At 34.9% G+C, this 20,645-nt stretch overlaps 1 protein-coding gene across 1 annotated transcript in view; it reads right to left on the bottom strand.

Moving 5' to 3' along the window:
* Nucleotides 1-3: 3 nt before the first annotated feature.
* The window catches only part of LOC104532657 (dynein heavy chain 5, axonemal), a gene marked incomplete at both ends in the record, with an annotated part of 34,865 nt that continues 14,223 nt past the window's right edge, over nt 4-20,645 (bottom strand). Inside the window, 16 exons of the mRNA XM_010177913.1 lie at nt 4-198; nt 843-1,046; nt 1,864-2,069; nt 2,720-2,939; nt 4,401-4,646; nt 5,779-5,928; nt 6,784-6,905; nt 8,257-8,447; nt 8,915-9,029; nt 10,172-10,415; nt 14,645-14,827; nt 15,214-15,369; nt 17,135-17,451; nt 18,743-18,878; nt 19,476-19,613; nt 20,506-20,645. Coding sequence (XP_010176215.1) covers nt 4-198; nt 843-1,046; nt 1,864-2,069; nt 2,720-2,939; nt 4,401-4,646; nt 5,779-5,928; nt 6,784-6,905; nt 8,257-8,447; nt 8,915-9,029; nt 10,172-10,415; nt 14,645-14,827; nt 15,214-15,369; nt 17,135-17,451; nt 18,743-18,878; nt 19,476-19,613; nt 20,506-20,645 — 2,963 coding nt within the window. The remainder of the gene's footprint in view (nt 199-842; nt 1,047-1,863; nt 2,070-2,719; nt 2,940-4,400; nt 4,647-5,778; nt 5,929-6,783; nt 6,906-8,256; nt 8,448-8,914; nt 9,030-10,171; nt 10,416-14,644; nt 14,828-15,213; nt 15,370-17,134; nt 17,452-18,742; nt 18,879-19,475; nt 19,614-20,505) is intronic.

Here is a 20,645-nt window from a genome sequence, read left to right as displayed (position 1 = left end):
AGCAGGAAGCTTTTCCAGCATATCATCAGCCAATCTGGCTACAACTGCTTCTCGGGTTTCACCTCCTCCGCTACAGCTATCTTTAGGCTGAATACTGAGGATGATGTCCAATACATCTTTGGAAAGTTTACTTTGGTAAGTGATATCCGCATTGGGGTGCAAGCCAAACACCTCTGGTGTGTCGTAAGCAGGAAGACCCTACATAATAAAATATATATATAAAAAAAAAAAAAAGCACAATTGGAGACGGACTTATCAGGAAGACCCTACATAATAAAATATATATATAAAAAAAAAAAAAAGCACAATTGGAGACGGACTTATAAGCTAATTATTAAACAACAAAAAAAAAAAACCCCACACCAAACCAAAACGAACCTCTTGCATTCTAAAGTAAGAGTCTAGATCTCTTCAAACAGTCTTATGGCAAATAACTAGCTGTGATCTGTTTGTCATGTCACAGCCCAAATCACTCCAAGGTTAACAACAAATACAGTTTTAACCTCTATATACTATTTTGATAGTCACCTTGTACTTTAATATGTCTACACTTTTTATTTCTATGAGGTTATACCAAATGGACTCTATTCTTTGTCATCTTTAATAACTGTATGCCTTCAGGTATGGCCCTCAAGCAAATCACATGAAAAAGAAAAAGAATGCTGTCATGAGGATAACATTGATGACAACAATTAGTTGTCACTAGTAGATATGTACACTGTTAGAAAATAAAAGACAAAATAAAGGTACTAGTAAGAAATGACAAAATATAGGGACCCAGCAACTTGTGAGAAACAAGTGAATTAGGGGGTTTCTGTGTTGAAAAGCTTTAATTTACCAACCTGTATGTACTGAAGGTATTGATCCACCATAGTACATTTGGGTATGCTGTATCCTTTGTAGAAGCTGAATTCCTGACTGAATGTATTTTCACTGAACCAAACCTTTACAAAAGTGTTCATGAGTCTTTTGTCATAGTCATCTGTCACACGGCCACCATACTGGATCTCACCTATCATGTAACAAACGGTACTCCAGGAGATCCCCTAAAACAAAGCAGAAAGCACTGACTTAGCTAATCTTCTTCTCACCTACTTACATCCCCCTTAGTAAGAACAGCTGATATACCAAGTACTGCAAGACTGTCCCTTTTGCAAGGAAGTTATTTTCTTACCACTCTTTTTTCCTTGCATTCCCAGAACTCCTTCAAGAATTTCTCAAAATTGAATTAATTAACAACTAATTCAAGAGGCTATTCTGGCATCTGGGCAAGAGGGATAGAGCAACATTCCCATCATGCTTTCAGCTTCATTTAAAATGACAGTTGCAAAGTGATTTGTCACAGAACTCTATATGACAACTGACCATATGAAAGTGAGGAACTTAGGAATTCTTACATAGTCATTTAAAGCCACTTTCAATCTCTTTATGCTGCCATGAAAGGTTGGAAGAGTCAAATATTATTATTTTTACTCAAAATAGGTTTAAACAAAATAATATTTTAAATACAGTGGTCCATTTTTAACTACCTGACTTAATTAGCATTGAAAAGAAGGTCAGTATTTCTAAGGTTTATATTTCTTAAGGTTTTGGGGGAGACAGTTTGGAGGGATTTTTTTTAATATACAGGTTAATATGGAAATTTAACATGAACAGGATTTAAAATCTAATTTAAACCTGCTGCTCTACAGACACGCATAGTTGGAATGCTGAGTGTGGAAAGAAACAAAAGAATAATTTAAAATCATGTTTGTGTTTCAGTTATTGGGAACCATGTACATACTAGAATGTATATACCATGTATACACTACTACTAGAAAGACTCATCATCCTAATCCATCATCCCACAAAAAAATCACTTACCTTCTTGACATCCGTGCCATCCAAATGGTTTTGAATGAACTGCACAGTAGCATTGAAATCAGCTTGATTAAACTCATATGGTATATTCCAACCCAGAGATCCAAATTTGCGTCTTTCTTGAACAGTGGAGTGTAGAAAGGCTACAGCATACAACATTGGTTTCCATTGTACCATGTCACTGACATCTAGTAAATCCTGGCTGACACCTGTCGATTGTAAGTGGGCTTCATAAGAAACACAGTAACAATATTTTTCAAAACTACTTCAAATTAGTGCTAAAACATCACACCTAGAGATATTCAGTTGGCTCTCTGCCTCTCCCAAGAGTAAATTATTGTCCTACAAAGTGCTCTATGCTGGAGACGGTTAATAGCATATTACATTGCTCAAATTAAAAGAATAAACTTCAGAAAAAAACACCCCACAATTTATTAATAGCTGAATTCATATTAAGTTCCTTCTGCACAGACTCTTTGACCTTTATTCTATGCAATGTAAAGACCACTTAATAAACAAAGATTAACATGTTGCTTTTCTGCCAAAAGACACAAGAAGATTAAATATTTAAACACTCTGAACTGAGATATGAGAAGCTAATATTTGAGAAAAGAAAAAGTATTTCCTGTTTTGCTGTCCAAATAGTTCTGGCAACAGAAATTCAGCTGATCTTCTCTTCCTTTTAATTTTCACAACTCCTAGCTCAAAACAAAGATTGAGATGTGTCCTGGCATCATTGCCATCAGTTCCTCATATCACCTTACACCTATTATCAGTGGCTACAGTGTGACCACATAACACCAGGAAGTCCAAAAATGAGACAAAATTAATTTTAAATCATTATCACTCTAGCACTCACCACTATATGTTCTCTTTAGTCCAGCTCTTAGCCCTTGTGGTGGTTCATTGGTAAACTTAATAGACATTTGAAGAAGAGTGATGGGGAACTGTTTGTGAATGTCAGTTGTCATCCACAGTCGAAAGCTTTCATGGACAGACTCTTTCTCTATTACGGTGTCCATCAACTCATCCAAAAAGTCAAGTCCAAGATGGCAGTTTTGCAGAAGTGCCCAACCTCCCTAGTTTAAAACAACAGAATATAAAGTTATCAGCATTCTTTGCAAACTGAAATCACCTAAATAGCTTTTTGTTTATGATATAGGTTAGGAACACAGACGTGTTCAAATGCTTATTCAGAGCTGTTAAAGGAAAAAGTCCTCCACAGTCAATTTTGCACCACTGGCTCACTAAAGCAAAATCAAGGCCTTAATAATTTTATTTCTTCTACATTTCACATACAGAGACCAGTATCCATAGTAATGTTACACATGCAATTATTTTTTCTCCAAAATAAAGCTCATGTGAGATGTTGTTAGCTTGTTTGATTTCATCATCTGAACAAGTGGTCTTTACTTGTCCAATCTGGTCTTCTCAAGTAATCCCTATCTTTTCCGTTTCAGTACATCTAAAGCATATATGGACATGATTGTAGTGCTGATAAACACCAATAAATCTTGACTTAAGTAAGAGAGCTCAGAACTAGCTCCCTAGAGCAAGGTGCTAAACCTTGTTCCTCACAAGGGTCACAGATTTGGAAAATAACTAAATGTACATACTTAATTAATCTATTGCTATCAATCAATAGACAGAAATTTTTTTCATATGAATTATCATACTTCATATAGGCATTTCACATACCTCTTCATTAAGAGGGTACGTGAGACAGTGAGGGAAAGTAACTGCATTTCTCTTAATTAAACAAAAGGAGCTGCTCTTCTCTATCTTTTGAATTAGTTTCTTCTCATCTGATCTGCTAATTAGCTCCTAGTGTGAAGTTGTCAAATGAGAATCTGAGGCAAAAGTCAGAGGAAAACTGGTTATACAGACAAGGAAGAAGCTCATAACACAGAAGCGTAAGTTTAGTCTGTTGACACCAGCAGGCATAACAGCACTATCATCTGATGGGCAAAGCATGCTAAATTGGAATATCTCAGCTTTTCTTTCTTATACAGGAAATTTTATTCTTCAATTCTTCCATGTTTCACTTCTCAAATGCCTGTGCCATCAGACTGTTCATCCCAATCCAAAATCCAGACTACAGTAATACAAAATATTTTGCTATACAGCCTTGTTTTTCTTAAGGATATGTAACTATCAATAGTATATTTGGAATTAATCTTCATTTGACAAAATATGCTTGTATTACTAAAAATTCCAAACTGCAAAACTGTTGTGAAATGCTTGCTGAAGAATATTTAATATTCATGCAATCCAAAAAGTCAATTCAGCTATGTTCATCAGTCAGCAACCTACAACAAAAACTCCATTTTATATGTGTCCTGGTTGATACAGTATCAAAAAGCTTGTTATGGCCAACTAAATGACTGTGAAAAGACAGTTCTATTGCTTAGGACACTTATTTATACAAATATGCATCAGCATTAACTGCCCACCAAACGACTTTATTTCATGACAGGATTTTAATTGCTAAGTGTTAAATACAGATACAAAAAAAAAAAAATCATGTTTTTGTCCCTTACGTGAGCCATTGTCTGCTGTAGAAGTTTACAAGCATGGATTTCTTGCCCCTGGCCCATGGAAACACAACGTGTCTCTGTCTTCAGTTTTTTTCCCAAAGCAATAATTGAGTCCGTAGGATCAGAGCCCATGGAAAGAAAGCATATGAGAGGAGTACGTGGATCTGACTCTTCCCATGTCTTTTCCAAGTCCAAGATGACTCCCTCTGCGTATTTGTCCCCCATAGTGTCAGTGATGTATTTTCTTGCCTATATTAAAAAGGCAATGTGATATAATCATTTAATACTGCTTTCTTCCCAGTATAAATACAACAAATTAGTAAACTGAAAAGAAAAGGCTACTACAAATTTATATTATAACAACTTTATTAAACCTTTAGAAAGGTTTTAATAATTTAAAGATGGTATCTCCATTAGACAGCATAACTCCTAACCTTAAAATCTAGCTTTTCTTTCCAAATATGAGAGAAAAAAGGAGGAAAGGATGGAAGATATGCTTCAAAGGTGTTCGGTACTTCCCACCTTCATGCTTAAAATAACAAACAAAGAATTAATAGTAATGATGAAAATAACTGCCACTAAGTAAAAGATCCAGAGGAACAGGTGAAGACTATCTCTGCTATGCCTTATTTATTTTGAAAATTCTTAGATTATTGTTCCCTTTTACTAACAAATAGAAAAGGCTCATTCAAATAGTGATCTTTTTTGTATTCAACAACAGGAAGTGTCTGTGGCTGTGTCTTGTTTGGCCATCAGCTAAGTTAAAACTATCACACACACATACCACACATGTGATATTCATTATACAGTACCATTTAACCTTCTACTGCCTGCAGTTATACCAATAATTGTTGAGACTTTCTCTGAATCCAGTCACAATGTCTAAAGGTTTGCATCCATAAAATTAATACTATATTTTTAATGATGCATTCAGACTTCAGTAAAATGCCAACCATTGCTCTGAAATTGTCAGCAATTGCATAATTTTTTATTCTTTTACACTGGAGAAGAATATAAAGATTAAAAATGGGCTCCTAGAAGTTGAGTTGAGAAGAGAGTAATATCAGCAAGGATAGTCAAAAACACCTCCTGAACTGATAAATCAGAACTGGATAAACACATAGGTCTCCAGATTAAATCCTATCTCCACAGTAAAATCATTTGCTACTATTCATTCAATATATTAGAATAATTTTGCTAACACTGCCCCTGTAACAAATGCATAAATTGTCTGAAAAGAATTTCAGAAAATGAGAGGTAAAGGTCCATTGCAAAAAGGAGTTTAGCATTAAATAAAAAAAAAAAATACTGAACTGCAATCCTGTAACACCTAATTATCCTAATGACACCTAAACAGACTATGTTGGCTATATAAATATACCTGAGCTATGGTCCTGTCAGGACACCAAGATCTGATAAGAAGAAGTAGTCTGAAGCAGTCCAGGGATTGACCATAGCCACTAGGAATGAGTTGTTCTTCAGGATTCTCACTATCAAACCAGATTTTCCACTGTTTCTCCGCTCCGGAAATCTGCAATTATACCATCAAAGGAGTAAATCTCACTAAACAGACAAGTCAGATTTCAACTGCTACTAGGTCACAAACTTTCAATAAGAGTCAGAGATGTGTAATCCACACAAAGGCATTTGTTTAGCAATATTAGCACACAGATAAGGCTATTAAAAAAGAGAGAATAAGCTTTAGGATTTTAAGTACAAAATTGTAGACTGCAACAATGCCCTTAAGTATTCATATTCTGAAAAAAAGAGCTACTACTCAGTATTTTCCATCAATTATATCATGGCATAGCAAGGTCAGAATATAGATAGCTAGGTTCAGATATAGCTTTGAGAACACTAGGCACATATCTGCTTCCCACATGACTGTACAGAAGGTACTCCTCACATATATCAAATGTTATTTACTTACTCCATTAGCCACCACACACTTAGTGTCCATCAAGACCACTTGTGTGTTTTATTTACCGAAGTTCCTTTCCCTAACTCTTACTCCCTGTAATCAGAGAAATATTGTAACAAGCCATCATAAAATATGGTGTAAGAAAGCACAACAGGGATGCAAGAAAGTCTAACAACCAGAAGATTCAAGTTGCATTATGTGAATTGGATAATAGCAAGTCATATTCCAGTCTGAAAATATTATAATTATATAGGGTATGAAATATTCTACTTTCTTCTCATTTTCCTGGAGTTTTTAAGTCTTTTTATCAATATAGGTTGCTAAGCAGTTGAGGACACACCTGTGGCTATCTGTTGTCATTTTCATCCTGTTCTATAAAATAAACCTGTTTCCCACCACATAACTTGATCACTACCAGATCATCACTATTAAAAAAGAGATTCATTTTAAAAAGTTCTTACTTACTTGATCAAGAATATCTGAAAATTGTTCAAGCTTACTGAGCTCCACCAAGTTCAGCCAAGTCATATCCAGAATCCATTTAGCTGGCTTAGGAGGACAAGCTTTAAGGTCTAGGGAAGCACCACCTGCAAGAAATTAGGAGACAGTTATACTTAGAACTGTTGGAAACACCAAAAAAATTTTTTTTTAAAAAAAGGAAAGAAAAAAGGCCTATTTGGCAAATGTAAACTAGATACTACGAGACTATTTCACAGAAAGGGTCTGTGGTGATAGGACAAGGGGAAAATGGTTTTGAACTAAAAGGTACATTTACACTAGATATAAGGAAGAAATTTTTTACAGTGAGGGTGGTGAAACACTGGAACAGGTTGCTCAGAGAGGTGGTAGATGACTGATCCCTGGAAATATTCAAGGTCAGGCTGCATGGGGCTCTGAGCAACTTCATCTTGTTGATGTCCTGCTCACTGCAAGCTTTAGATTACAAGCTATATTTATTTTTTAATGTAAAAGAATAAGCTTTAGTTTATGGAGAAAAAACTGAAGAAGCTTAATTTCAATGCTTTCTTCTTTGATTTTTTGTTGATAATGTAATAACTTAGACAACATATACATTTGCCTTCCTTGGAATTCAACTGAAGCTAAAAAAAAGCAAATACAAAGTAAAAAGAAAACACAAGCTACAAGAATCTAGATTTTTAATTATGAGGTTACAGAGTTTTTCGGTCTTATAAAGTCACGCTGTCTTTGGCAAAGCAGAGTTTTTAGTTTGTTTACATTTCTTTACGATGTACCTTAAACTTAACCTTTGTTAAACAGTTTCTCTTTTGAAGTTTTACTATTTCTTTGTGCAACATGTCTGGAATTAAATGCTTGTTGGAAAAATATATTCTGAAGATTCAACATGGAAAAAATAATAGTTACAATCCATAAATAATGTTTTCTGGAAAATTAAGTATCTTGGAAGCATAACAGAAAATTATTCCAAGCTTTCAAGTGAAGATACATAGTGCTTGCATGCAGTTAAGACTAAAAGTCATGAATTTGTCATATTCAGGTAATAGCTTGATATTCTTTTAAACTGTTAGTATCACTTTCTGTTCCTATTTGCTTGCTCATCCTCCTGCAGTTACCAAATAAACTAGATGACATTTAGTATAATAATAATTTTTCTCATTCAAACACATACCTGATGGTATTCAAGCAGCACACAAACATCAACCAAAAGGATACTTAACAATTTTCCTTTAAAATTGTCACAATTCTTAAAGCTATATTTATCAATATTCAGTGTGCTGCTATAAATTAGAACTACCATACAATGTTGTCTATCACCATAAGAGAATAAGACTGAATTCTTTCAATTGACTGGCTTCTCACGTGCAAAAGAAAGCAGCAGGTTGGCTAGGAGATACAACTACAGCTCACAAATTTTCTACAATACATGTGCTCTACTTAAAATTTTTCCACAGTTCCAACCTTTAATAAGTGTCAGAAATTCTTCATGCTTCACTCTGTTTCTTTGTATATCAATCTTCAATGTAAGTAATAATGTGAAAAGAAATTTGTGCTCCTCATAGAATCCTCGGGCAGCATATTTGAACACTTCATATGTCATATGTTCAATAATATTAGCAATCCTCTTGTTAGTTACAGAGCTCTTCGTAGATCTATTGGAAAAAAGGTTTGTAGTTGAATGTCAATTTGCATAGGCTTTATTAAAGGGAACACTACGCAAAAGTGAAAAAGCCAGAGTTGAAAACTTTCAAAACATTAAAAAATAATAGATCACAAACACAGCATATCAGACACCAAGCTAGCAACAACTTTCAGACTGAAGGAGCAACAAAACAAAATTCCTTTCTAATCAAGCCTTTCTGCATAGCTGAAAATTAACACAGTATAATGCTTTTTAGTTACCTAATGCCTAATTTTTAAGGACTAAGTACATTTGAAGGTTCTTTGCCTTGGTAACTAACAGACAAAGACTTACAAGTATTTAAACTGACAATTTCTGTCAAGTTTGTAACGAGCAACACTATTCTTTGTCACATTAGTTTACAACAAACCTTTACAGTATTACAGCCACCTCCAGGATTGGGTAAATACAGATGATACTTATTGTTAGCTAAATTACCTGGCTAGAGAGCGGTCAAAAAGCCCCAAAAACTGCCGAAGTGAAGTCTGATACATCACATTGACCATGCTCATCTCAGTAATAAGGAAATATAAGATGCTACCTCGAGTTGCAACTGAAAGACAGGAAATAAGACTGTGTTCAAAGTAGAAATGCAGAGCAGAAAAATTTAACTCTCTCCAAGTATAGTGAGTTTAACACTAATGCTAACTGGAGATCCTTGATTTGTTCCTTTCCTTACTGGCCAGAAAAAAACAAAAAACCAAAAAGAAAACAACAAAAAAAACCCCTAAAACATTAATCTTCATTTATACATCAGAAAAAAAAAAAAAAAATCTTTGCTGTAATTAATACATACTATGTAAATCCCGGTTTGCAAATATAAGCATATTTGGAGAGTACCTGGATGGCATACTGCAATATTCAGATCAGCAGCAGAACATATAAAAAGTAAGATAGTTTGAAGTACTGTTCAAGTAACCAAACAAATTTCTCAAGACGTCATATAAAAGTCAAATGAGCTATATTGATTTAACTTACCCAGCACTGATTTAACTTATTTTCAGCACTCATTTAGTTTTAAACACAAAGGTTTTACAAAATCTGCAATGATTTCAGGTACACCAATTTTACCATCTTATATATTTCCTAAAATCCAGGTATTTCACCTAATACCAGAGAACATTTTTTTCACTTTTTTTTACATGTTTTGACTTGTCAGTTAAAAGCCAAGAGACTGAAGAAATGTGCTGACTATAAAAACTTAAGGATCTATGACAGGATAAACAAAGCATTCATCCAAACAGATATCAAAAGCATTTATGATATACTGGCTGCCTAAAAGAATGTCAAGCATGTTGAACTCAAAAGTACAGTTACCTAAATACTCTAATGACTGGTCTTACTGACAGTCCATGAAAAGTGTCAACATTTTAACAGACAAAAAATAACAACCATATCCTCCCAAGTTTCTTACCCAGTAGACTAGATGGAAAGGTACACTTGAGAGCAATGAGAAGTCTAGGGAGAGAATAGCTCATTCCATTTTATAAATTCCACATGAAGCATAACATTGACTATTTTCTCCACCATTGCTCAATATGACATTTCCTAGATACATTTTACTTACAGGAAAACACAGATTGTTCCCACCCATTATGGTCCTCCTGATCACACCCTACCATTTCTCTTACTCTAAGTATTGCTGTTTTAACCGTACACTCCAGCCATTTGTCCGTCATCACTACCTTCACTCACCAGGTCTGTACTCTTCACGGGCTGAGTTGATTTGTACTTCAGTTTCAGCAGAAGTTTGCAGTTTCTGTGTTACCTCCTCAGCGGTCGTCTTAGTGTTATTCAATACAATTATTAGACTATCATCATCTGCCAGAGAACTCTTAGTGCTTGTAAGTCGGAACAAAAGGTTATCTTCCAAGTCTTTAATCCTCCTTTTGTTCATAGTCACATCTTCAATAAGATCTGTTCTTTCTTTCTCTAATTCCTGTTGGAATACATGGTAATAATTGGAAAACAGAAGAGTAATAAAAAATAGAAACAAAATAAAACAAGGCATTTACTTTTAAAAGTACTGATCCTACTGAAACAGTGTTAGTCAAGAGTAACTGCACTAATTTGGGGAAAGAATTCCCATGGTATTTCTGACAGCAGGTCTCTTGCCAGGTTTCTGAACCTGCTACATAAGTATACATTAACAAATTGGTTCAACAAATACTATGCAGCATACTCATATCATGCCCTAATAGAATTAGAAGTTCAGAATAGTAATTGTTTTTCTTCTCTTTCTGTTTCAAAGACAAGTGCAAACACCTTTCCAGGCACAGGATTTTATTTCACTCCGTTTAATGTCATCCTCATTTATGCCCTGTTTTCCAATCACCATATTGAAAATAGTCTCAGTAATAATGAGCATCCTTAGTCAACAAACATCAAATATTTCAAGAAGTACATCTAAAAATACTCCTCCATCAAACAGGGAGAATTTCAGTCTCTCACTAAAATGCTTCATTGAATAAGAAAAGAAAGCTGGTAGAACTCAATTTGAGTTGCTTCACTAGAAGTATTTAGTTGGTTACTTTTAGTAATACAAGCTAGGTGGTTCAGATACCTACTTTGTTTTCCAGTGGTCACATATAAAAGATAGATAACTGTCGATTAACAGATTTACATTTAAAACAAACAAACAAAAAGTTAAAAATATCTAGAAACATATATTCTTCAGAGATAAAAGGCCTTTCAGTTCATTCTTATACTACTCTTAAAATTAAACTCTAAAAATGTATTACAAATTAATCCCTCAGAGATAAAAATACTCAATTGAAACAATATGTTTCAATACAGTGAAGTAAAAAGAAAGAAAAGGGGAGAGGATGGGTTAGGAGTCTTTCATAAGATGAGGATAATGTGAATCATGAATCAATAATAAGTAAGACAGTTGGCAGAAATATTAGCTATGTCTGCAGAAGTATTCCTTCACTGTTTACAAAGGTCTGGTGAATATTTTTAACAATGTCTCTCCAAAGTTGGAAGCTGTGTGTTCATTCCATGAAAAAGACATGAAAACTACACTAAACCCCATGTTAATCAAATGACACATAATAGAACTGAAGAAAAGCAGGTAGCAATCACGAAGCAAGACAAGTATGATGAAGTAGAAACAATTTTTAAAAGTATAGCATTAAAGAATGTTAGTATCCAATTAAATATAATAATTATTATGCTGAGAAATCATTCTGAGTGAAATTAAATTTCATGTTTTGCTGCACACAATTTAAAAGGTTAAACATATTTTAGAATACAACATATTTAAAAAAGAGAAACCTAAGTTTTCCTCACAAGAACCTGAGAAACAAGTTGGAAACAGAATGACCAAAGCAGGTGACATACCCTTAGATTAAAACCTTAGCGAAAAATCCATTTATTAAGCTTTTAAAGTACTTTTTGTAGATCAGAAAGAGTACAAAACTGAAAGTTTGCTGCATGTCTTCAAAAATTTCCAGTCATAACAGCAAGGATTAAAAACCCTAAGCCAAGTTCCCATACATATAAATTCAAGGAACTTGTACCAAAGAGGCTGTTTCAAATCCAACTTTATTGAATTGCTTTCACAAGCTGACGTCATTTTACAGGCTATATCAAAGAATGCTAGATCTTGTTAATGTTCATAAAATATAAAAGCTGCTATAGCTTATATCATTCGGTCACAAAATTATTCACAAGTGCAGGAATTTGCATCATCTGTTCCTTACAAAACTTGAACCTTTTTCCACCATCTATCTTGAAATATGAATGTGAAAATTCAAAAAGGCATAAATAGCTCTTGTATATTATAACTCTACTACTAATTCAACATACCTATTTCTGCAACACTAAATAAGCAAGTTTTTGTCAAATTACATAACAGCCTATGCATCAAAAAAAGTCATATCATTGAAACAGTATAAACTATACTACATTCAGACATATATCAAGTCTCTTTAAATCAATTATTCCAAGAAAATGGGTAGAATCAAATTTGTACAGATATACCATCTACCCTTTGACTTCCTTATTCTCAGTTCACATTTTGCAAATTGGTTTAACATTCTGGTGGGAAAGAAGAAACCAGTACCAGTATTCTTAATAGTAATCAGTGAATTCTTTGAGATGTATACCACATAGATCCTACCAATGGGCATACCAGACAACACAGGAATGGAAAGTTAGACCTCGCAGTATCTTTAAATTATGTCCTCTAAACCCTCCTTTTCCTCACTGCATATAAATCTTGTTCAAAGTGCAGAACCATATTAGGGATGGTGGAATGGTAAGAAGGTTACAAATGCACATACAAACCTTGAAGAACGCTAACTTCAGATAAATAATGTTTTCTGGTTTTGGGGCAGAAGTTCCACACATACATTCTAACACTGGATATTACCAAGCAGTCATAATGCTCAAATCATTTGGCGAAGTGTCTCACAGTTCAATTCCACCACATCCTTACCAAAGGGTACAAGAAGGCAACAAGAATCCAGATACTTAAGATGGGAATCCTCAAATTCTCAAAGTTTCAAAACTAGATATCATAGGAAAAAAAGGTTTTGGATGGTGGGATATATCCAAACCAACTCTTGAGGAAACCCTGAACCATAGGGTGTAAAAACGGAGGCCAAGCAAACTGAAAAGTGGTAAGTATATTCTATGAAAGTCCCCCTGCCTTTCAAGTGGTCCACTTGTCATTTATCTGTAATAACTATCCCCAGATAGTCACAAATAAAGCAGTAGTGAGTGCTGGTCCAGAAAGCACAGTATGTCCACCCACTGGACATTGCCAGTTAGTGGCAAAGATACCATAGAATAGTAGAATAATTTTAGTTTGGAAGGGACCTCCAGAAATGAACTAGTCTAACCCCCCGCTTAAAGGCCTAAATAGGTCAGTTGCTCAGGGACACATGCAGTTGAGCCTTAAAGCCCTCCAAGAATGGAGATTCCACAACATCCCTGGGTAATCTATTCCTGTTCTTGACCACTCTCAATGTAATTATTTTTTCCCCAATATCTAATCAAAATTTCCCATGTTCCAACTTGAGGCTATTGCTTCTCAGTCTATTGCTTGCACCCCTGAGAAAAAATAAGTTCCTATCTTTTCTGTCCTCCAAGCAAGCAAACAGCAACTGCAATGACTGGAGGAATTATTTTATCAAATTATTATCTTGAGGAATGTAGTGTACTGCAGGACTTCGGGAGTGAACTTTGGCATAAGGCTTTGTGAATATACACATCAGTGTGTTTCAGACAGACAATGATAATGCCATTACATAGTGGGCTGACAAGCTGTCACTGGTTGAAGTAAATCTGATGGTGCAATGAAGCTGTCTGACAAAATATGAGCCTTCCTGGAATGAGTGATTTCTCTCATGAAATACATGGACAAATCAGGAATTAAATGCAACTACTTGACATTAACAAGATGACTGCGGCCATTAAGGAGGAATGCCTTACACTAGGGGGCAGGGGAAGGAGGATAGGAGGACCGTCACAGATGCCACAATAAGGGAACAAACATATTCCTCTCTAGTGAAGGTAAACTGGAAATACTGCCAAAATCTTAGTAAATACACAATCATAGATGCATAGCATCTCATTTGACTTCAGCATTGCCTGACCTTATAGTTACAGGGACTAGGTGTCCAGTATTTCAAAAAGATACCAAACAACCTCCCTCCAGAACTGCTGGTGGCATTTTATTAGGATTATCATCCTGAACTTGGACTTCCTCAACTAATACGTGTACAATGTCAAAATAGGTAGTTACCCTGTTTCCCCTTGGAGCAAGGAAGTAACTAAGTCTGCATCCTTTGTACCAGGTTATGTTGCCATGAGCTCCACAGTGTGTAGACAGAACACCATTTTTTATTCCAGGCCCTTTTCCTTTTCACAGGCCATTCTCATGAGGTCGTAATTTATTGAGGCAGGAAAAATAAGCTGACTTGGTACAGTTGCAACAATAAAGACAAATAGAAACTTCCACTTGAATGAGTCAATTTCTGCTGTGCCAGTTTTAAAACCATCATAAATAGGTTATATTAATAATGATCACAATAGAGAGAGCCTGAAAGTTATCCTGCAATATAGGAATAGAGAGTAATAAATTAAAATGAAAGTAAAACCTTCTACAGGTAAATGTAAGATGTATAGCCAGGAAAAAAAGATACAATTAATTTTTTTTACCTGTTTCTCTCTGAGAATGACTCTGCCTAAGAGTTGATTTTCAAGACCTTTCATGGTCACAGTAAAGTCAATGATGGAGGTTCGAGCACTAATTTCAGGAGAGTAACTTGGATTTGGCAGTCTTGTAGTAATGTAAAGTCTGAAGCCATTCATAACATCTACTTCCTTATCACCAACCTTCACCTTAAGTATTAAAAAGAAGTCTTGAGATATCAAGAACTAGTATTCATTCTTTCAGACACTGCATGTAGAAAAAAAAGATTACCTATTTTCTGTTCAAAGGCATAAAAATGCAGCCTTAAATTATATGTCTGATGCAAAGAATTTGTTGATAATATCTATGGAACACTAAATTACTTATTCACAAATTATTTCAATTTTTTTAAATTGTCATAAGCAAAAGGATAAGAAACTATAGGTTAAATATATTAACTATTTGTGATCTTAAACTCTATTTTTTTTTTGTATTAGCAAAATTTTATAGTCATAGATTCATTAAGAGTTATTTTGTTGAGGAAAAGGGCAGGGGTCTGGTTCCACTTGTTTGCTCGTTTGGTTTTTTTTTTTACCTTGTTGGTTGAACCTATTTTAATAAAGTTTCTTTCCAAAACATTATCAAGTGCTGGGTCAAGCTCTTCTCCAACATCTTCTATCAAAAGAGGTCTTCCCAAAGAAAGGCTGTCTTCTAAGTGACTTCTAAAATACTTGTGATTCAAAGAAGTGATCTAAAAATACAATCATGGATCTATATATTATGTTATGCACAGTTACCAAGTTCTTGTTTGTTTTATATTTATAAATTGTTTAATTGTATTTAAATTACTGACAAAAACAATGATCCTATGGTAAGACCGGGATTTAAACCAAAGATTGTGACGACAAGAAAAGGTAGCATCAGTGTACCATATTCTCAGATCACAATGAATGCAAATTTTATTTTTTCAACTACAAAAGTAGAAACAAAGCAATATTGAGTGTTTAAAGTTTTTATATCCTATGAGTGCAACTAGATCAGAAATTCACAAGAACCTTTTATCACCTTTATTTTGATCTTGGATAACATTCCAAAATTAAACTGCAGCAAAGCCAATTCTAAGATTAGGGCTCCTTTTTAATTTTTTCCCCCCCTTGAAAATCATGGCTTATATATTGAGCAAGCTATTAAATAGTCTTTGCTTTAAAAAGTAGTCCTCAGTAAAACTGTGATTAATTTTCAATATGTACACAAAGCATATTCAGCTTCATTTGTTTATAACTCCACAGTTAAAGTCTAGTCATTATTTTTAACATAACTAGCTAGACAACCATTAAAGAGTTTTGCACTGAGATAATAATTAACATGAATGAAAGTAGTTTACTAATAATACTCTCAGTCACTCTTATGCTTCAAACTCCTCTTTATCTTCTTCAGGGATATCTTTTTAAAAAGCTCGTTTATTGGTATAATCATAATTGTAGCAAGCAAGGGCTGTCTTTCTCATATTTTCCCTTGTTTGCATTGAACTGGTGTATCTTGCCTCAGACTATATGTTGTTGCAAAACTGTCTTCCTCGTATAATTGCAGAAAATTTAGCACCTGACATCGGTGTCAATACAACACAAATTACCAATAATTTCTGATTAATATATTATAAAAATATGCCGCACATCTTCATTTTTAAACGTTTATATGACCTGTATTAACCACTTATTTGGGGGTTTTTTTCTAATGCTTATAGCATTCTGCAAGCATGCTTCAACCCTGACATGGTTTAACCAGAAAGGGTCGCTGCCTGTCCCACCCCCCACCCTCTGGTGGGATGGGGAGGAGAAAATATAAACAAACGGGCTCAGGGGTTGAGACACGAGCAGTTTACTGGAATAGTAAAGGAGAAACAACAGTACTAATGAAAGAGTAACGTTCCTGCTCCTGCAGGGAGATTGGACTTGATGATATCTCAAGGTCCCTTCCAATCCCCAACATTCTGTGATTCTGTGTGTGTGTAAGAAAACGAAACAAAAACAGCTCACCACGGGACCGGCTTGCGAACTATGGTACCCAGCAACCCCCTCCTCCTGGAACTTCCCTGTTTAAATACTGAGCATGATGTCACGTGGTATGGAATACCGTCACGTGGTATGGAACACCTGCCCTGGCCACCCAGACTAGCTGCCCCAGGCCCCCCCACTCACAGTTCCCTGAGAACAATGAATTCTATCCTAACCAAAGCCAGGACAAACCCTTATCAGACATTACCTATCCAGGTCATTTTCCAACAGTTTATGTTTCATTAAAATAAATTCATTAAACAAACTGAGTCACTGGCACTAATAAGCTTCAAATGTACATTTTTCTTATCTAGCCAAATCTCAAATCTACCAAAATATATCTGAGACATCCTTTATATCCAGACTAGGCATTTTATATAATAGTATTATTTGAATCACTAAATTGTAATGTTTTGTGAGCTAAGTTTCTACTGATTATGAAAGCACCAGCATTCCTGTTACCTGAAGTTCATTTCTGCCTTCCTTATTTTTAATCCAAATTTTACCCTGTGCCTGTGGATCGATTAATAAAGGATAACGAGATGCTTTAGTGACAATTATTCCATTCTGTATAGATAAATCATCATTTGGTAATCCTTGCAGGTTCCATTCACTGATAGTTGGAGCATCAGTCAACATTTCTATGAAGTTCAAGTTGTTACCAAAGGGGATTTTCCGGCTTTTCATTTCCTTTTGCCAGTCATTTAATAGCAGGCTGCGGAACTCTTGGTTAAAAGGACCAGAATAGGATAGAAAAGCTGTAGCCAAGAGCACATCACCTTGCAGAGAAAAAAGGGAAAATAAAACAAAATATTACAACTTTGCCAATTCTATTCGTGAATGAGCTGCTTCCCTCTTTAGTTATTATACATTTTGGCTGGTAACTGAAGAACACGCTTTGACACGTAAAGACGACAAATCAGCCTTTTTCCCAAGACTCATTTCATAGCAAGACAATGCTACCTTTCAGCAGATGTCACGTTTACTTTATCCTTACAATACAACTGTGGGACTTAAGAGATGGGCTTCTGGCAGCCAGCCAAGGTCAACCCAAGACACACACACACAACACTATTCCAAACACCAGATCTCGGGCAATTCCATCACTTCCCTGCACAATCACGAGACCAAGCTTAAATAATATTTTTGGGGGGAGAAAAGAACCTTTATTTAGGAGCACTAATTAAGAACTAATCAATTACAATTATTACAACTAATAATAAAAAATTGTAACAGACATCATTACAGAGGTATTAAGTTTGACAAGTTTTAATCTTATCAGCTTCAAAATTGCTCCCCTAAGTTTCATGACACTGTACCTGGGAGGGTTTTTTGCACCTCTGAAGTAAGAATGCAAGATTCAAACCAGAGAAGATACTGTACTAAGTGCTAATATTTTTTTAGACTTTTAAAAGTTATCTATTAAAAAAAAAAAAAAAAATGAGTGTGTGGGGAAGGTATCCTGTCTTTTTAGTAAGTTAATAATACACATATACATATTATACCAGCAAATAAAATACAACCTACTATAATACAACCTATACAATATCTGCTTTTTACAGCATTTCAAGGCAAAAGTCAGAGAAGAAACTTTAGACCACAGTAAAGGACAAGATAAATTTCATTTACTTGATCTAACTAATAAATTAATTCTTTACTGCAAAGCACTTTAGTTTTCAAATTCATATTTATAAAATGAAAATTGAATTTCTAAGAAACAAAAGTTTTATGAACATTAACTGCATTTAAAAATATTGATTTCTACATAGAAATGTCAGTGAATGCATATTAGTCTTCCTCTCCTCCATATGTATTCTCAATTATAGACATTTTATTGGCACTTGTTAACATATCACTCTCTTTGGACTGCTGCCTACAAACATCAGTCAAGTTAAATCAATGTCCCAAAGTATGCACTGAATGTTATACATGTCAAGTAAAAGCCCATGCACAGCATACACAGTTACTGGTTTTTTGGGTTTTTTAAAATATGAAAATGCTTTCAGTTTCATTACCCATTACAACTCAAATGACTGACTTTCAAGTTTGAAGGTATGGACAAAAGCTTACCCACTAGCCTCTTGGTTAGCATGGCAAATTCTTTACTCTGCTCTGTCCACCTATCTTTTTCACCTGCTAAACCACTTATAAGACTTGAGGCAGTTTGCATTTTATGACGGCAACGCTCAGCATCTTCAAGCAAAGTCTAGAGAAAACCAAAGACAAAGAAATATGATTTACAGTCATGTATCTGACAGTCCAGAAAAATCCCACATCTAATTAAACCAGTAATTAAACAACAGCTTAAAAACATATTCTCAAACACTTATATCACTGCAGAGAAGGAGGGAAAGTGGGGTAGAAAAAATACATCAGGACAAACTATCAACATCTGTCATAAATGTGATTCAACTTTTTAATATTTCTGCTCTTAACTTTCATGTTGGCATACACGTTAAGTAATATGCAAAATGCCTGGTACCTATTAAATCTGGGAAATTCTGCCCAGAATCTGAAATACATTATACAAAGATAACATACTTTAAGGAAACATGATGGTACAGTAGTAGGTGCTAAACAAATAATTCAAATAAAATAGTTTTTGAGAAGGTAGGAGAGAGGTGTGGAGACAATCAGTGGTGAAGGAAAGAGGTGGGATACAAAGAGGCAGTACTAAATAGTATCTATTTCTTATCCTCTTATTCATCAACATCCTTTCCAAGGAATAATAGTGAAATTGAGAGAACGTATTGTTTTGCTTAAAGTAGGGGTGGCAAGTTCTTTTCCATAAAAAGCAGTCCACCTGTTTTTCTCTCATTGCTTTTTCATACTCTGCCTGCACAGTATCTAATTCTTCTTGCTTGGCACCCAGTTCTTCTTGAGCTTTCTGCAGATCCAACATAGCAGTGGTTAGGCGATTCTCCTGGATTGCTAAATTAGCCTATGAAGGATATAAATATAAAAGTGTATTCACGCATACAACATCTCAAAGCATTTGCTATAATGTATCTCAAAGTTTTACTGTACTACATTTCAAAAGCAAACTGCTCAGTAAAGATTTCATCATTCATTAAACCCTTTCATTTTAATTTTACAGCAAACTAACTTCTTATTGCAGGTAGCTACAGTTAAGTAGATGGTCTAATGTCAATTAGAAAAAATAGAAAAATTTCTGGGAATAACATCCATTCTCCATCTGACACAAAAGTTACTCTGTTATGGCCTGCAAAAGACTGGTGCCACTAGAAGCCTATTTTATTTCTCCAACCAATATGCTTTGTCTAATGAAAGATACTACCTGTTAACTGCAAACCTTGCTTCTCTCTCAGTCATTCCTATTATAAATACAAGCTATTCTGTGTTAAAATCATGGTTGACCATGTCCTAACCGACTTTCATTCTTAACTTCTAACAAGTATTTAGGCCTGTTTTTCTCTAAATAACACTGATGAACAGAGCCTTTGTACAGTCTACTCATCAACTGAGATCCAGAACATTAAAAGAACCAGATCTCAAGTTTTTTCCCACTTTATTCTTAATTAAGGTACAGCAATTGCAGTAGTAAATTAAATTCAATGATAGCTGCTTCAACCCCATTCAGAAGGAGCCCAGAGGTATAAAACTGCACAATCTCTTTCATAATTTTGACAACTTACAAGTAGCAGTACATTTGAAATATATTTTACATAGAGTTAATAAATTCCTACAGAGTGGTGCATCAGCTGGAACAAGACAGAGGATGTTTCTAGCATATTAAATCCTCAAGTGCACACAGGTGGGGAGGAGGAGGAGGAAAGAGTGTTTTTGTGCCTCCCACTAATTAACAGACTGACCTTTAAAGGTAATACTTCTTTGTTGATGGAAAAAAAAACTGCCATGGCTTTGGTCCATGAGCAAAGGCCGGCAACATTCCCACATACTCTCTTAGCTGTCTCAATGTTGTAGTCTACCATTTCGAAATAAGGGTTCAGCA

This window comes from Antrostomus carolinensis, unplaced genomic scaffold, assembly GCF_000700745.2.
Source record: "Antrostomus carolinensis isolate BGI_N321 unplaced genomic scaffold, ASM70074v2 scaffold23711, whole genome shotgun sequence".
NCBI classification, from domain to species: domain Eukaryota; kingdom Metazoa; phylum Chordata; class Aves; order Caprimulgiformes; family Caprimulgidae; genus Antrostomus; species Antrostomus carolinensis.
The sequence above is the reverse complement of the archived record's forward strand: the minus strand, read 5'-3'. Positions and strand labels throughout refer to the sequence as shown.